The 18,407-nt window shown below is 47.1% G+C and overlaps 1 protein-coding gene across 4 annotated transcripts in view; it reads left to right on the top strand.

The window, feature by feature from the left end:
• The first annotated feature begins 1,750 nt into the window (after positions 1-1,750).
• Positions 1,751-18,407, top strand: part of SMTN (smoothelin) — a 781,408-nt gene continuing 764,751 nt past the window's right edge. For 3 of the 4 annotated variants that reach the window (XM_069619347.1, XM_069619344.1, XM_069619346.1), the window contains exons 1-2: positions 1,751-1,879; positions 12,605-12,733. In XM_069619347.1, coding sequence (XP_069475448.1) covers positions 12,683-12,733 — 51 coding nt within the window. In that variant the 5' untranslated portion in view covers positions 1,751-1,879; positions 12,605-12,682. Of the gene's footprint in view, positions 1,946-12,604; positions 12,734-18,407 lie in introns of all 4 variants that reach the window. The other variant, XM_069619345.1, reaches the window with a different exon arrangement.

The raw sequence follows: 18,407 nt of genomic DNA, 5'->3' as shown, positions 1-18,407 counted from the left end.
CTATTGATGGCCTATTTAAGAGAGCATTATTGTGTTAAGAAGTGCAAAGGGGCATTTTCATTTTGAAAGCACATGCAAAACATCAGTTAGCTGCCTACAATGTGTGCCTTCATCAAGCACAATTAAACATATTGCACAAAAGCGTTTTAGCCGTTTGCCTTATTTCCACATGTTTATATTTACCAAGCCAAAAAGCGTTTAAGTAGAATCTACCGTTCACCTCACATTATACATGAAGCATGCAAGTGAGCCATGAATATTTACCAAGGATGTGACAAGAGAGGTTGTTATACTGGACACTGTAGGGGATATGTTTTCTGGTTCTGGCCCTTTATTGATTTTCAGGGCACAAGTTGATACATGTGGGTGGACAGCGTCCGCCCACTTTCTTCACAGGGTAGGCGGAACACTGGATCCGATTTTTGAGGCTAGCATTAAAAAAAAGTGTGCATGCGCAAGTGTTCATCCACTAGGATTTCACACCAGGTTGTCATGTTTCCAATGCAGACACCCACCCACAAGAGCACATAAAAGTGCCATTAAAGCGCACGTCTCATGTTTGGATTTTGTTTTCTTTGGAATATTTCATTATAAATTGTTGGGCTTAAAAGGTGGGCACATGTTATACTTTGATAGTGTAGTTATTGGAAATGTTCCTCTCGGATTATGCAAACAAAAACTTGAAGGGTGGTAGGGGCGGTACTCTGGGTCCCCGCTGCAATAAGCTCAAACAGTCCAAAGATGTTCTCCTCCTAGCGCACTTTCATACCTCTACAATCTTCAGGGAGGCTGACTGGATGCAGGTGTGCATGGTTGAAATATATATATATATATATTTGGATTTTTTTACCATGTTTGCGCTCCTGCCTACATATGTAGTGGTTATTAACTTTTGGTGTCACATCCTGTGATGTCACTGCCTGTGATGTTATCAAATGCAAATTAAGGGGCCCGCACTTAATTTGCTGCACTTGGCCCTGCAAATCCTAGGGCCAGCCCTGATTGTGGTAGCTGCTCGAATTGTGCAGAATGTTTAGATTCCAGGTCTACAAGTTCTCCTGGTGGTTCGTCACCGCCTCATCAGCCTGTTCATAAACACGCCACACCACCGACCAAACACCCCCTAAACACTACACTGTGGGGTTTCTGTGCGTAAATAAGAGTTCATAAGCTCCAAACACAAAGGCATGGGGTAGAAAACATTCAAAGAAAAAACATCCTCAAGCTAGTTCTAAAACGTAAATGGAGAAAGGTTTCTAAAACAAACTTTGCTGCAAAAATCCCCGAAAAAGCATAATCAATATTATTGAATATAATATATGCAATATTGGAAATATTACATGCATTTTACAGTGCTTTCATTAAGACCCATGCATACCTTCCTACGCCGCTGCGATCCATTGAGAATATTTCCCTTTTCTTGCATTGTTTCCTGGATGCTGCGCTTCCCGTAAACTGGGAAGGAAGCGGGCAGGTGTCCCGTCTAATCAGATACACACATCCGTCCTCCAGGCAGACTAATGTGTGTCATGTTGGGGGTGGGGGGGGGAGAGGCGCACATGCCAGCCAGCCACCCACTACAAACAACTGCAGACGAACTCCCCTATGAAGGCGGGGCTGGTGGAAAAGGGCGGGCCTGGGAAATTTAATCCATCCAATCGCGCGAGAAAGCTCAAAGAAGTGGGCGGGAACGGAGGGGGAGAGCACGCCGCTATTGGTGTGGAAGTGCACGTGGGCGTGGCGCCCAGGTGCCGGATGCACTGGGAACTTGAAACTCCAGACGGGAATCTGTTCACAACTGCAACCGTGCAAGAAGAGCGAGTGTCAGGCAGACAGCTGACTGGGCTACGGAGTGCAAGAGACTGCTGAGCGCGGAAAGGTGAATGCGAGTAGCGCGAGACGAGCCGAGACAGCGGAGAGTGCTGGTGCTGCAGCGAGGAGAAAGGTGCACGGGCAGGGCAGGGGCAGCAGCGCGGAGACCAAAGGGGATGCGTGTGGCACAGTCACAGGGGAAGGAGGGGCGACCGAAACTGTACCCTTGAGACAGACACCTTGCGGAAGGGGGCAAGGGTAGAGTGCTGCAGGCAGACCCATGTCCGAAATGGACAGGGTGGGGTAGCTTTGGGAAAAGTGCGAGGAAGTTGGCATGTGGGTGACAGCCGCGAGGGCTGAGGGTGGCACACAGAGGGCGACCCGAGGGGAGAAACACGGGCTGTCGCGTGATGGGCCGAGGGTCTTTGTGAGAAGACCTTGGAGGAGTGAGAACACCCTCTGGTCTGGATGGAGAGTGGGACACACTTTAAAGAGTTAGTGGGAAACAGCCTTTTGGGGGGCGCTTGTCGTGGGGCATCTTCCGTGGCATGAGACTCGGATGATGCTGGGGGTCAGGGGCGCAGCCGCGGGAAGGTAGCGGTGTGCAAGACTCCTTTTGGCTGAGCGGAGACTGTGAGGCGGCTTCTGACTGGCTGGGGCGACTACACAGACTCTGACAAGTTCAAATGAGTTAATGAGTGACTGTGTGGGACGGACTGGGGTGAGTGTCAGCACCAGCCAGTGGGTGGTGATGACACATCCCCAGACGGGCGACGGGCCAGCCCTTGGAACTGGGGGATGAGCCATCCCCTGGGTGGGAGGGAAAGAACGTGCCGGCTGCTGGCGGTGAGAGGCAGTCTGGCACGGTAGGTTAGGGGGTGTGACAGCTTCCGCGCGTGCCCCTGCCATGCTTTGTTTGCATGATTTTGAATGGCCACATCTGCAGCATGCTCTTTTGTTGACTTGGGGGCGGGGGTCCCTCTGGTCCCCCTTTATGCAGCGCTGTTCTGCAGGGGTGCATTTGTTGGGAGAGCCAATGGTATAGATCGGAGTCCCAGGAAGACTGTGTAGATGATGAGGGAACGAAACACGGGCGTATGTTTAGTGCTGACAGAGCTAAGGAACCACGCGTGCTATTCCAGAGAACAGAGTTAAGATTTTAGGAAGATTGTCACGCCGTGGCGACAATATCAGTAGATAAGGCCGGGTGCATTGCGACATAGAGGGAGAGTGAAAAGTGATGTGGGAAAGATCCAGCAAAAGGGGAGTCCAAGCAAAACAGGTGAAGGTGTCTTGGCTGATAAAAGGCGTTTACTTGTGGAGGGGGTTTGGGGAATGCGGAAGGGCGCGAGAGAGAGATCTAGCGTGAAGCATCTAAAATTAATGGTATAGAAATTCCGTAATATCTGATTTTTTTCATACTTAACGCGTCATGCCCCAGTCATTACACTTCTAAGCGCTGCAATAATAGCTGATGTTATTGCCCACACTTACTTAGGAGGTATGAAGGGCTGATCAGGGATTCAAGCTGGCGCGATTCCGCCAAGGAGCGCTTAACCTTTGAGCTATCTAGTCCATTGGAGCGATTCGATGTGGGTCGTGAAAGGTGGGATGATCGTTAAGAGATGAACGTCGAGGAATGTTCTTTGGTGAGAGTTGCCCGTGCCCGGGATTTGATGCATAGTTGGCGGCCCTTTGCCTCTCGCCGAAAGGTAGTCAATGGCGGCTCTGTGCTGATTGCGAGGTGTTGCCATGTTACAGCTGTTTGGGTGAGGTATCCCAGTTAATGTGTGCCAGACACATCTGCTTTTCGACGCCCCATGCACACAGACGTAATGTGTCGAGTAGTGAAAGAGAGTCGCTCCTTTACCTCACATAGTATATGGCGATATTGTAGGCCGGGCGAGAGCAACTTCTCGATGGTGGTGAACATGTTTAGAGGATGGCAGCCAACTCACGTTGGAAGTGCCTAGACCAGCCGGTGGTCACACAGCAAGACCCATTAATGTAATCACTTTCTGCTGCGCGAATCTTTAGGCGTCTGTCAATTATCATGACGCAGTAATAGCTCAGTGGGCTAAGCACCCTCCGCAAAGATCTGTGTAAAACTGGCTTTTCCAAGATTTCCATTGCGGTCGTGCCAACTCGGCCTTTCATCTTGCACTGGAAGGGTTAATTGCTGCTAAGCATTAAGTGGGAACATGGTTTGTGCTGTGCACTACAGAACGGATGAATATTACGCTTAATGTCCTGATTATAACTAGCTTGCATCGTCAGAGGACCAAAGATCAGATGTCTAGTGCCAGCTCTGTCTGGCACGGTTTGTAGAATGTTTAAAGATGGGTTAACATAATTGCTTCATTAAGTTTGCCATTTGGAGAATTGCGTGCTTCTCATGTCCGCACGCCCCCCACACCCCAGACTCCAGTATCGGAGCCCAGGTTGAAGGGGCTGAAGAGAGCTTGCTCTGTATCATCCTCCGTGTCCATGACATGATGCGTGTTTAGCATATGGAAAACATTGACTAATCTGGCCTTACTTCTAGAGCAGTACTTTCATCACTCTCCTCTGATCTTTTCCCATCTATTGCATTGTCTAATTGGAGCTTGTTAAATGAATCTCTTAGGTAATGGCTACCCTGCACCAGTGGCAGATATAAGGCAAAGGGCCTAGTGGGTAAAAATGACTGAGGGCCCCAGGTGGGCGGTCATGGAGGCGCAGCCTAGAGGGGGCAGAGTTGCACAGTGATTAACTTTAGGGAGAAATGCTTCATTTTCTTTTAAGTTGTGTTTTTTTAAAAACGTTTTCTGTGTGGGGATATGTCTCTAGCTAGAAATAGGTGGTCCTCTTTGCCAGGTTTTGCTGTCAGCATGTCCACTGTCTTCTTACCCCACACACTTGAAATGTCACTGTACATCACAGGCATAAAGGAGTTCACCTTTTAATCTCAAAACAAACAGGGGATACCTTTTTGTGGGTGATGCCTTTGGCACTTGAAAGACCCCTTAACTCCAACCCATCGCCACCATATCTCCTCCAGCTCCACAGGGGCCCTGATGCAGGGCACTGAATGGAAATGGAGAGGGAATAAGGGCAGGAAAGTGAGGAAGAAAAGTAGAGCATGAACAGGTAACATGAACACTGATGGGACAGGAGAGTGGAGGATGAAGAAGGGCAGAAGCGTGAGGAGACTGAGTGAGGGGAAGACAATAGATACAGCGATTGAAGGGAGCCAGGTGAGGGTAAAGGGCTGAATGAGTACAGAAAATGAACAAGGGCAGGAGAATGGGGCAATAGTTAATCAGGCACAAAAGTGAGGGGAAATGCAGGCTAAAGATGATTAAAGTTGGGGAATAGAGAGCAGTGGGTTCAGGAGGGTAAGTGGAATGGGTAATATTGGAGGTCTAAAGGAGTCGGGGAGAACTGAAGAGTGAGGGAGGGCAGGAGGAAGAGAAGGGAGGCGAGGGATGAGGAGTGGAAGGTCGCAATGTAGGCAAATGGTTTGTGATGTGGGTAAACGAGGGAGGGAAACATTGAGGGAAGGAAGGCAGGTGAGCATGCGAATAGCAGCAAAGGGAGGAAGAGAGTCGGATCTTTATCACAAAGAAGCTTTGGCAGACATGGAGAAAGAAAAAGGCAGACGGATTAAGGGAACCAGGCATGGACAGGGGACGGCATAGTGTTCAAAAAGAGCAGGAAAGTAGTGTAGGATAGTAGAGAGGAAAACGCTGGTAAGGAAACGAGGGGGTAAAAAGAATGCTGTATTGCAGAAAAATGAAGAAGGAGGGGAAGGAGTAAAAGGGAAGTGTATTTGTAATGGGAGGTCAGCAGGTGCTTGCCCCAGCTGCCCACCTATAAGCAATCACAGCTGAAATAGATAAATGGACAGGAAAACAATAAAAATGCAGCCACTTAGATACGGTTGTATTGAACTGGGCCAACAAGATCCACATGATTGACAAAAATCCCCTTTGTGCTAGTTCTCTGTGTTCACCTTGATACCAGGTTGGCAGTTGAACAACCCCAGATGAAGCCCAGGGTCAGGGAACACGGCTCGGATGTCTCTAGGATGGCCAACCATCCTGCATTTTGCAGGACTGTCCCAATTTCATAGCCCATGTCCTGTGTCTCGCACACAGCCAGCTCGGGCCAGGAATAAGGCCTGATGTTTCTCCTCTGAAGCAGGATCAGCTGTCCAAAGTCTTTCCAGCTCACACTTTTCGAGTGACAGTTAAAAGTGCAGGGAAGCACCACACCTTTCTCACTAGTCCCCTCAGCACACCTGGGTTCAGCTTTGTGTTAATCTCATTTTAATAAACCAATTAGAGGTTGATGACCCAAACTCAGGGGCACCTGGGTAAGGACTGTTCCCCCTTCGAAGGTGATAATAAATGTGAGGGGAGTATAACGCTGCATGTTGTATAAAATAATGGCTCAAACAGATGACCTTATATTGAATTCTTCCATTGCGAAAACCTTTTATAAAACCACATAATATTGTTTTAGGTCCACGTTCCTTCGCAGGCTGCTACTGCAATTGTCTATTCATGGAGGCAACAATAAAGCTATACATATCTTTTTGCTTGACTTAGTTCTATAACAATATATATAATGTCAGGTTGCTTTCTTATGTGATTTGTGTTCTTTTCAATGCATTGATAGAAGAACGAATTACTATGTTTTTGGAAACACAATATTAAAAAATATTTGTGACCTATCACTAGGAATATATATAGTCAAGTGTTTAAATTACAGCCTGGGTCAAAATACGGATTTCACCACTTTAAGAAAATGTGTGATCCTGCACAAATCATTTAATCTCACTGTGCCTGATAAGCTGACATTGGGTGTCACCAGAAGTGATTGATTTTGCAGTTTTTCCTATGAAGAAAAAGCCTCATGGTTTACTAAACTTTTGAGTTGTTGCATATTAATAATAGTGAATATGTCTATATTGCACAGCACATTATTCTCTTGGTTTACAAGTGAAATCGTATTTTAATGTGTTTACCAGTGGTTTCCTAGAGTGCTGAAGACTGATGGAATGTTACATACTGTGGTGTCGCTTCTGATCATGTCAATCCATATCGTGCAAATTAGGGTTCTGCATATCTTTTGCTACACAGGTCCAGAAGGCAAATTAGAAAATATCAATGCCTTATATGCCTATCAGTCCCACACTATTGTGATTTTCTTCTGTGTATGTTTTCAAAAGCCTCGGCAAAGGGGTCGGTAGGGGGGTTCCCAAGGAGATGTCCGTATTTTGGCTACTGCACAGCAACATATTACTTTCATGCCGTTAAATGTGCACTTTACCCTGTGGACGTTACAGCAGGCTGCCCTTTGCTTGCTGCTGTCACTTTAAATGTGCTCTTTGCAGCAAGTTTCTGGCTTTGATAGCATCCTGCATTGTTATCACTTCTTTCATTATGGTTTCATCTGCATAAGCACCTTGCTGACAGAGCAACTACTAACTTTTCAGTGGCAGTTTAGTGTTTCAGTTCCCCCCTGGCTACCTGCCCAGTGAGATTAAAGAGCATTCATGTGTATCCTTTCTTATTTAAGCAACCCAAGAGTGCACATAGTGTGTCCACCCCTCCCAACAGTAGGCAAAGGGGGGGGGGGTGCAATCATATAGAAATGGGCCCCCAGGAGCATTGAGAAATGTTTAGCCAGTACTCCACTGTGGCTGACTGCAAGCATGGAGGTACGCGGGCCTGTCAGTGAGTGCTAAAACTGCCCTTTGTTATTCCACTGTGCCTGACTGACAGCAAGGATAAGGCTGTGTGTGTTGTGGCTGGTGTGAAGAGATTGGGAAGGTGTCACCAGGACACTGCAGAGCCTGTCTGCCCTTTGCCCTTCGTTCAAGTGCTAAATCCGCACAGCTCTCTAGTAGAAGTCTTCTCCCGATATCCAAGTCTGTTCTATCCATCTCTGTCTGCTTAAGGTTATATCTCGAGGCATTGCCTTTTCCTGGTGTGCGACAGATATTATTGCTAGATGAAGAAGGTAAAGAGAGGAGGGAAGGAAGAATGAAGGGAGCTTGAGGTGAGTCAGTGTTTGGAGGGATGCAAACATGAATTGTAAATGTAGAGTTAGATGCATGAGGGGCTCGCAAGCGGCTCAGGCTTTCACAAGACCAGTGTAGACATGATTGACCAGGTTGTCACTTTGATCACTGTGTCTTTTAAAGGTCTAGAGGTGTAGGCTGTCAGGGATGAGGGCGACAGTCCAATACATATGTGTTGCTTATGTTATGTATGAGCAATAGTAAAGAAGCTACAGGGCAGTAAATGGTATGCAACCTTTGACTTTCCAGATGTTTTAGATTACAACTCTCAGGAGCCCTAGCCAGCATAGTCCAATCGTGAGGGAATCATGGGAGTTGTAGCCCAAAACATCTGGAGAGCAGCATGTTGCAGACGACTGCTACAAGGAGTCTGAGGTGTAGGTTGTAGACAGGTACAGTACATTGAGGAAGGAGAAGTTCCTTGATTTAACCCTGCACTGTCAAATATTTAAAGTGAACAGATTTAAACAAACCCCAAAGCAAGTAGCTTCCTTCCAAGAGGCAGTGTATAAATAAACACTCATAAAATACAATATATATATATATATATATATATATATATATATATATATATATATATATATATATATATATGTAACAATATATATCGAAGTGCATGATATGCATCACTGATACAGGAGTGAAACTCCCTGTTTCTTTTTCCCCAGCAGACTGAGTTTGGGCGATCCTTGGGAGGAGGACACAATACACCCTGACACTCCGACAAGCATAGGTGCTTGGAGACCTTCATGATGGGGATTTGGCACAGCATGGAGTCCCAATCATTGTTATTAATCTTTACTACACGCCTTGTCTTGGCTACCTTTTGATTTGTGCCTACTCTTCTACATGGTGTAGCTCTCCTATCTCGCTTCTCCGCTTTCTTTTTGTTCATTCCCGCTCTCTGTGCTCTCAAGGCCAATTTCAACATGCAGTACCCATACCCCCATGTGCTTCATCTCGTTTCTGGACCTTTGAGCTTTTGGCATCTAAACATTGGAACTCCCTCCTTCTTGAAAACGGATCCTCTCTTTTCCTCGCAACCTCTGTTAAATACAAAAATGCTATTCTCACTAAATTACTAAGTTATGCAAAAGTTCAAATATTATTGTTCCCATTAATTGTACTTTTTAAATGTGTGCAGCACTTTCGCAAAAGCTATATATTATAGGGTGGTGTTCGCTGCCCTATGTTTTAGGTGAGACAGTGTAACATAGGAAATCGATTCTTTAAAAAAGTTATTATTCGACCGCACAGCTAAAACCGCTGGAAAGATTTGGACCAGGGTTCTAACAACTTGGGCACGAAGCGTTGACTCGTGATCTTTGTTTTTGGGGTTATTCTGCCCAGTACTTTTATTATTTGACGGAGAACGGGGTGCCCGTTCCCAAAAGTAAATAACTATAACGGCACATATACATTGGGTATCCGGGTGTTTTATAAATGAAACAGCAGGCATTTCTTTTTCTTTCTTGATGTGAGTGATAGCCGCGGTTATACCCCACCAGAAAATAAAAGGTAGAAAAAAGCCATTTGTAGGTAATTAAACTTGCAAATGCCATCAGGCTAGAAGTGGGGGGTGGGGGAAGAGGACACCAAGTGAAATTTGGTAGTTGAAAAGAGGTTAGGCACCAAGTTTGGAACATGAGGGTCAAACATTTTTCACATACCCTGGGGTATAACCGCGGCTTCCCGAAATTTCAACTGAAACTGCTTCACAGAAATTAGTGTTTTGGGGGGAATGGGAGATGGTAGGAGAGTTGAGGAGGCCATCAGGGGAGTTGGGTGAGCAGACGGACATGAGGGGGGAACTTGCTGAGGGTCTAGGAGGGCAGGGAAGCATTTTCTCTCACCGTTTCCTGCTGCTATGGAGAAAAAGTTATTTAAAAAATGTAATTGGGACATATACAATGAGTTCAGTGCGGAAAAAACACTGTCCATCAGTGACTCAGTAGTGTTTTAAAGTAAAGACTGTGCATGGACGAGTGGGCGTGATACACAGTAGGCAAGGCCACTGGCCATCGCCAAAGGCCATGGCCAGTGGGCTGCATACAGTGGGCACGGTAGTGGGCTCGGGCATGGCCAAAGGCCATGGTCAGTGGCACCGAAACAAACTATCCATTCGTATAAATCAAAGTACATAAAGGGACATCATTCCTCTTTACAAGGCATAGATGAGTCAGGCAAAACTGATTGCTCGAGACTGCTAAATAAAACCTATTTTGATTAGCAAGTTTGTATAGCCTTACTGTTAATCATGTTGAAGACATGTTCCCCCTGTATGGCAGCAGAGGCGTTGGGGGCTTTGCAGGCTTGCTTTGCCAATGGTGCTATAATGAGGATGCCTTTATTGATGGACATGTGATCAGACACTGCTACCCTTGCACATTCAACAGGGCTTCCACTAGGGCCTCACAAATAGTTAACACAGTGTTATCGGCTGAGCATTTGAATGGCAAGCTCCTTATCAGTGATGGTTCACTGATGAGCCATTGCTTCTGATAAGTGTTCACTTTTCCTTCACATGATATGTAACAGCAAGCAAGAGCCTGTCAAACAATGACTACACCAAGGTGACGTCATCCCACAATACCCTTTGGTGTGTGTCTAAGCATTAAACATGTATTTTTCTATGATCAGCATATTTTTTTCAATTATTGTTTAGCTTCACATTACTTTGCATTCTAGTTTTTGTAGTTTTATGGAACATAAAGTTCTGACCATAGTATTTGTTCTTAACATATTCCTTTATGGATTTATATATTTTTCAGCTTGTGTGATGATTTTTGTAAGTTTCAAGTTATTTCTACAAAGCCAAGAATTCTTTAAAACCAAACAACTATTTCTACCAACCAAAGCTGGGAAGATATTTGGTTAAGTGCCTTGTGTTGCAGACTCAAATCCCAGCTTCACAATGAATTAAAGTGTGTGGTCCTTGGCAAATAATGTATTTCACAGTGTGTTCGCTGACAAAATGAGAAGTGCCCACAAGCTATTCAGTTCACATGTGTGCACTACACAATAAACCCACCCAAGGTACAGCTTAAAATATAATAATGAGAATGTCACTTGTTAGATTGCACATCACAAGTTGTTTCTTGGCTTATTTATGGAAACTTTTTGCAATGCAATTTAACATCATCCCATCGGGTATCAAAGACTACACAGGAGGCCATTTTCTGTGTTATCGCTTCCAGTGATGTCAATACATATGCAAATTAGCTTAGGCATCATTTATTTTTTCGCATAGCCACGCCAATGATAAACCTGGCAGCTTTCAGTGGAAAACAAAGTTCACGTTTTGTATGAAAGTCGGGGGTCAGAATGCACTTTTTCTATCAAGTTCCTACCATATGGAATGTACATTAATTGAAAAAGACCAGCCTATTCCTTGCACGCTTGGTCTGGATTATAGAACCTGGCAATAGCGGGGTTAACCATAATCTTAGCTGTTGGCGCTGTCATTGAATTAAGAGGGTGCCCAAATGGCAACACGTGCAATAACCGCAGCAACCCATAGCAGGGCATGGCAGCGTTGCACGAGCTATGTAGACGTTCACATGCACACAGACCTCAGCCTTTCTTTCACATGTAGCATAGATGTTCACACTCCCACTATAGCCTTACGCATGCATGCACACCAAAGATTCATATGTGCACACTCGGCTTTTCACATACACGCACCCCGTATGGTTTCATACGCGTGCATGCATGAAAGCCTATCATGTAAGGACATCCGCAAAGGTGGGCAGAGACGAGAGGCACATTAGAAGCCAATTGATTTAGGAAGCAAGAGGCATGAGAAAGGAATAGATGAAAGCAAATGAGGGGAGATGGACAAGACAGAAAGCTATAGAGTCTGCTGGAGAAATGAGGGAAATGTGGACAAATGGGGGTAGAAGTGAGCAAAATAAGTACTGAAATAGGAAAATGCTCGGGCTCAGAGGAGGGAGGAATAAGAGATGGGGGTTAACTCACTTAGTATCATCCGGACAGTAGCCCACTCCCAATATTCTCAGCAGGAGTCTGAGACAAGCGCCCACACAGCAGTCGCTCTTATCTGCAGTTCCCATCTGCCAAAGTGCTCATTGCAAGTAAGCATTGGGACAGCCTGCAGCCTGGGTCGCTGCATTCCTTTGCACAGGCCCCGTGCTGTTCTGCAGCCTGGGTCGCTGCATTCCTATGCACAGGCTCCGTGCTGTTCTGCAGCCTGGGTCGCTGCATTCCTTTGCACAGGCCCCGTGCTGTTCTGCAGCCTGGGTCGCTGCATTCCTTTGCACAGGCCCCGTGCTGTTCTGCAGCCTGGGTCGCTGCTTTCCTTTGCGCAGGCCCCGTGCTGTTCTGCAGCCTGGGTCGCTGCATTCCTATGCACAGGCCCCGTGCTGTTCTGCAGCCTGGGTCGCTGCATTCCTTTGCACAGGCCCCGTGCTGTTCTGCAGCCTGGGTCGCTGCTTTCCTTTGCACAGGCCCCGTGCTGTTCTGCAGCCTGGATCGCTGCTTTCCTTTGTATAGGCCCCGTGCTGTTCTGCAGCCTGGTGTACAGAATAACCAACGTGAAATCGCATCGCAATGAATCGTTATTGTGTAGTGGATTGCGATGCGATGCCTTCGAATACACTACTGCTGTGGGCCCTCCTTGTGGTGGTGGTCACCAGACCTGTGGATGTCTTTATTTGGTTGCAGTGTAATCCTAAATCCAGCTCTTTTCTTCCCCCTCAACAGGACGCCCAGGATACCTACCCTTGCCCGTCTGGCACTGTCAGGTCTAGGCCCAGCTTCCTGCCCGAGGCACAGCACAGCATGTCCGAGGAGCGCTACTCCAGCATGGATGAGGGAACCCTGCGCACACTGGTGAGTCGGGTGGCATCTTTGGGGTTTCAGAATGGCGTGGACAGGAGTCATCCTGTTCTAAGGAAACCTGGAGGCGAACAGCAGAGTTTTAGAGACTTGGTTGCATTGACAATTACAGTTTTAATCGGTTGTCTTCTGAGGTTTCACGTTATGTAAATCACACGTCCATGATATTGCTTTTGCTTCTGTGGCTTTATGCCATATTATTTTTAAACGGTTTTGCTGATCTCGTACTCTGCACATCCTGGTAACGTAGGATGAGCAGCTTCACCTTGAGTGCAGCCAATCCGTGTGTGTTGTGGTCACAGTGCAGGACTAACTGTGAACATAGAACTACACATTCCTACTGAGAGTGTGAGAGAAAGCTGTGGCACGGCGCCCTGGTAGTAGCTGTAATGGTCATTTATACACGTGGCTACCGGTTTTCAGTCCTACTCCTTTTTACACATAAATATGAACGGAAATCAATCACCATTTAGTCTGTATTATGTGTAAAAATGGGACGGGGGTGGGGGGTTGCAAAAAAGCGTGTCTTTCTGCTTGGTTCCTCGTGCTGTCAATCATTTATTGCATGTCAATGGCTTTGCAAACTGGCAGAACAGTGTGTGAAACGTGGTGCCAACAATAGTTTCTGAGTTGTTATTGAAATTGCTGACCTCGAATGCCTTAGCTCAGTAGCAAGCGGAGAAGCGGCTGTCTGTTTGTATGGTAAAACTGGTGCTGAACGTGATGTGGAAGAACCCAGCTCCAGGTGTGTCCTGCATTACCCGTGTGTGTTTCTTAATACATACATGTATTTTCCCTCTCCATAACTACAGACAAAATATTTGTTTCACATTGTAATTTTATTTTACAGCGCAAGCAATAATCTGCATAACTATAGATGAAGCAGCAACAACAAAAAATATGCAGAGATATGTTGGGTGGGCGGCGGGGAGACCATAAAAGCGAGAGCATTGTTTAGAAATGACAAGCAACCGCCATGCTGGTCTCTGGGCAGCAGAAGTCAAACTAAGTAAACTATTAATTCGTCCTTTCCAAGCTTGACCCTGGAAATGTTGGAGTCCAGCCCAGGCTTCGTTGGGAGTTTTTTTTGGACCTGTGCTGAGTTAAGTTATAACGAGGGCAGGCATCCACCCTGGTGCCTCTGCCCAACCTATAGCACTATGCGAATCCAATCGATGCCATGGGCACGAGGAGGCCAACATGCGTTTTTTTTCGACACCAGTAAGATTAGCAGACCTTCTGGTGGATGCTGAAATGCCCAACTTAATTCAAAGCAACCTCGCCCTTTTGCTGCGCATTCCATTCTTGCCCCTCCCCCCCCACCTCCATGCCCGGGTCTAAGGTGTGGCCTAGGTGCGAGCTGAAAGGGGCGCAGTCTATATCTGATTAAATGAAGCTGCAGGGCTGCAATGCAACCCATGGCCTCCTATCCCCCGAAGCGGCGAAGAGCCCTTGTTGGTCGAGATTAATGTGTATTTTGTTTAAGGTCATTTGGTCTTTGCTTTATCCAACCTGCAGTAAAGATAAACCACTTTATAAATACCTGAAAACAGATTCAAGTTGGGGTGAGGTGGCTGGTATTTGCGAGGCACCGAAAAAAGGCAACACGTGGGCGTCTGCTTCCCCATCAATTCTGCCACTGTGGCTGGGGCGCATCTGGCCCTCTGCCTCCCTGAGCCCATCCAGGGCCCCTGTTTTTGAAGGTTCTTTTGTCACCTGGCGCCTTCAACCCTAGACCCCTCTCCCTTTGGCTGGTTCCAACCAATCAATATCTGCAACCACGAAGGTGGCTAAAGACCCCAACCCGGGGTCTTCCGCCAAGTTATCCCTTGGCGATTGGGGCCTGCTGGGCAGTTTGGCTTCTTTCTTTGACTCTTTGGAGAGAAACTTGGACTCTTTACCTACATGTTGTGATGATGTATTGTCGCATCTTGTGGTACTCGCCGCCGTGTTTCGTTTCATTACGCCGTGTAGTGCAGGTGGGGGGCCTCCCATGCATTGATGTTTCTGCTGCAAGACTGCCCTGCCAGCTCTTTGCTGCCCAGATCCAAGTATTATTCTTTGCAAATTACAACACTCCCCACCACGCAGTGCTGCTTTAGACAGATTCTTCTTATGTATTTGTAGGAGCAACATCTGACTTTTTGCCACATCTTGATGTTGTGTGTTTAATGCTAACTCTATTGCACTTGTTTGGGCTGGACTTTCACTTAACCATAGCCTTGTCTGTACCCTTTTCACAGTCCATGCCTCAAAGAGTTTGTATCGTGAAACCGGGGTTTTTGGAAACATTTGTTTCTCGCCTCTACAGAAAAAGGGGTTGGGCCTCTTCTCAGTGTCTTGTCTCTCTGCAGCTTTATGTCTTAAATGGAAACCCGATGTTCCTTTTCAGAATGATATCCTAAGACAATATATGTTCTGCATTGTTGTCATGGGACAGAATTTTATTTCACGCCAACAACTTAAGCTTCTGTGATCTCATTTTACATTTTGCACCAGCTGCTGCTGTGATTTAATGCCCCCCACTTCCTTAACTGTCATTTGAGGTGACCCGTTTTATGATGGCTACTGTCATTCCACCTTACCGTAACTTTACAATACCAGACACAAGTTTGAGGCCGCGTTCTTGCTAGACTTGCAGTAAAAGTAGCATTCTAGCATGCAGTAGCCTCTATGACGTCATGTTACAGCAACTTGCAATGTTTTTGACATCTTACAGTTTCTATTGTGTTTTCATGCAATCACTGTTGCATGAGCTTGCAGTAGCTGATCTCATTACGTTGGTCTGTTGGGAAACAAGGCAGTGCGCTGCAGTTGGAAGTACCACAAGAAAGGTGCCATCTCCCAGGAAGGCATCTGCTGTTCTGGGTGCACATCTGGGAAGAGTGGAAGATCTTCTTAATCCACCCGCTTCTGTCTCCTCTGCTGTTCTGGGTGCAAATCTGGGAAGAGTGGAAGATCTTCTTAATCCACCCGCTTCTGTCTCCTCTGCTGTTCTGGGTGCAAATCTGGGAAGAGTGGAAGATCTTCTTAATCCACCCGCTTCTGTCTCCTCTGCTGTTCTGGGTGCAAATCTGGGAAGAGTGGAAGATCTTCTTAATCCACCCGCTTCTGTCTCCTCTGCTGTTCTGGGTGCACATCTGGGAAGAGTGGAAGATCTTCTTAATCCACCCGCTTCTGTCTCCTCTGCTGTTCTGGGTGCAAATCTGGGAAGAGTGGAAGATCTTCTTAATCCACCCGCTTCTGTCTCCTCTGCTGTTCTGGGTGCAAATCTGGGAAGAGTGGAAGATCTTCTTAATCCACCCGCTTCTGTCTCCTCTGCTGTTCTGGGTGCAAATCTGGGAAGAGTGGAAGATCTTCTTAATCCACCCGCTTCTGTCTCCTCTGCTGTTCTGGGTGCACATCTGGGAAGAGTGGAAGATCTTCTTAATCCACCCGCTTCTGTCTCCTCTAGATCCACTGGACCCATTGACTTGAGTAGTACAGGGCACTCCTGAGTAGTGTAATCCAAGGGACGGTTATGCCACATGTAGTTCTGTATGGCCGTTTGCATCCTGACGTTGGTACTTCTCAGTGTAAGTGTAATGGATTGTTAATAACGCGCTTAAATACCCAGTGGTTTCTAAGCGCGGATCCGGGGATCGAACCTGTGTTGCTCCGGTCGTCTTGCTTCCAAGACGAGACGGTTTCCCTTGAGCTATCCTTCCCAAGCACAGTGCGTTGTTCCTCCTGCCTCTCAGACCTTGCCTACCTGCCTTCCATCTTTCATTCTACCACCCTTCCTGTCTCCCCCCCACTCCCCCTCAGGCGAGTTTCTGCATTGGTTTTTCTGCACATTTCCTTCAAGGTATTTTGTACATGGCACACCGGAAAAGCGAACCGCCCTGAGTGGGCTTCCTGGTACTGAAAATGAATAATGAGCAAGCGCGTGCACCAAGAGAAGAGCAAGAAGGCCTTCAGTAAAATCTAACCCCGAAATACGAGATCAACCAACAACGCTAGCCCCGAAATGCTAGACCTGGAGAAAAATGTGTCCCAAAAGATCGATCTGGGAACAAGGTCCACGGAGGGTGCCAACCTACACAGTGCAGGGTCCAAAACAGTCTGGGTCCTGGATGAAGGGCAGCAAAGGGAGGGGTGGGACATGAGAAGAGGGGGGGGGCAGAGTAAATCTCCCCGGCAAGCAGAAGAAGGTCCCTAGAGCCTAAAAGGGGAGCCACGGCACTTGTATTGCACCAAGGGGGCACGCCACATTAGGCCCACGAGGGCAGGTATGTAGGGGGGCGGTATAGGCCTTTAGGGGAACCAGTGAAGATGAAGACATCCATGATGGAAATTCCACTCCTAACAGGAAGGGTCAGTAAGTGGGAGATTGGGATGGAAATTCCACTCCTAACGAGTAAGTGGGTGATTGCGGTGGAAATTCCACTCCTAACAGGAAGAGTCATTAAGTGGGAGATTGGGGGGAAATTCCACTCCTAACAGGAAGGGTCAGTAAGTGGGGATTGTAGGAGCCTAGGGGCAGACGCCTCTACCTAGCCTTCAGTCAGACCTGCACAACCTGAATGGCAAGGAAAGTCCCCACCAGCGGCTGGCGGATTGTCAGACACGCAGCAGTGTGCCCTGGGCAACGGCCGGCCAAACGGGGCATTCGCCACCTGCTTCCCAGCCTTTTCCAACTGAAGCAAAACCTGTTCCGCAGGGGGTGCCTGCAGTCACTACTCCTCCTCCTCCTTATTTCCCACTCTGCTTCTGCTCCGTCTCCCAAGACAGGTTCCCCTGCGGTCCACCTGCTCCACAGCCAGTGGAATGCTGATCGACCTGGACGGATCGAATGCTGCATCGTTTGCTCTCCCTCAGGCTGCGGCGGCTCACCACTCTAGTGCTCCAATCCTGCACTAACCCATGGTCATCCTGCGCTCCTACGGACAGTCCTTTCTAGAAAGCGCCCGCCTCCTACATTTCCATCACTTTGTGAAAGCAAACCGACCCCACAACCTTGGACAATGCGATCATTTCTGCACAGCACTGTCATGCCAGAATGAAGGGTTGGGGGTTTAGAGTGGAATAAAAGGATGTTTGCAGGCTATTAATCAAAAGGGCCAGAGACTGCCTGCAGAAGTAAGCTGTTGTGGGGCCGGGATGCCGAAGCAAATGCCAACGGAAGGAATAATATGAGGAGGGGGAGGGGCTGGCATTCATTTATGATGCTGTAGCAGGTGACTCAGGTTCTTGTTTGTTGCAGGTTTTAGGGTGATCAAACGAGTGACTCTGTCACCTGAACACCGCCAGGGTTTCTTTTGAAATTAATGAATTTCTGGAATGTTAATCCAGTTGAAACAAAAAACTACAACTCCCAGAATGCATTTATCTGTTACATAAAAGTCCAAGACTGGAGAACATATGCTCAAGTGACATGAAGTCACTTGTCGACCTACCCTGTTTACTGAGAGGGGAAAACGTGTTAGTAAGTAGGGGGGAAAAAGCAACACATTTACCCGTTATATTTGTTCCTGCTCTTTAAGTTTTAGCACCGGGCTACGAGTTGGACAACTTGAACGTTTGAAAGCTGGGAGAGCTGCACATAAGGCGACGACTTCCTTTGTTCGGTGTTGTATGCGCCTAGGAGCAATTTCGTGTGTGTGTCTTTTTTAAGCCAACAGTTTTG

Source organism: Ambystoma mexicanum, chromosome 10, assembly GCF_040938575.1.
Source record: "Ambystoma mexicanum isolate Mex_15411 chromosome 10, UKY_AmexF1_1, whole genome shotgun sequence".
NCBI classification, from domain to species: domain Eukaryota; kingdom Metazoa; phylum Chordata; class Amphibia; order Caudata; family Ambystomatidae; genus Ambystoma; species Ambystoma mexicanum.
Note: the sequence above shows the minus strand (reverse complement) of the source record. Positions and strands in the feature narration are given on the sequence as shown.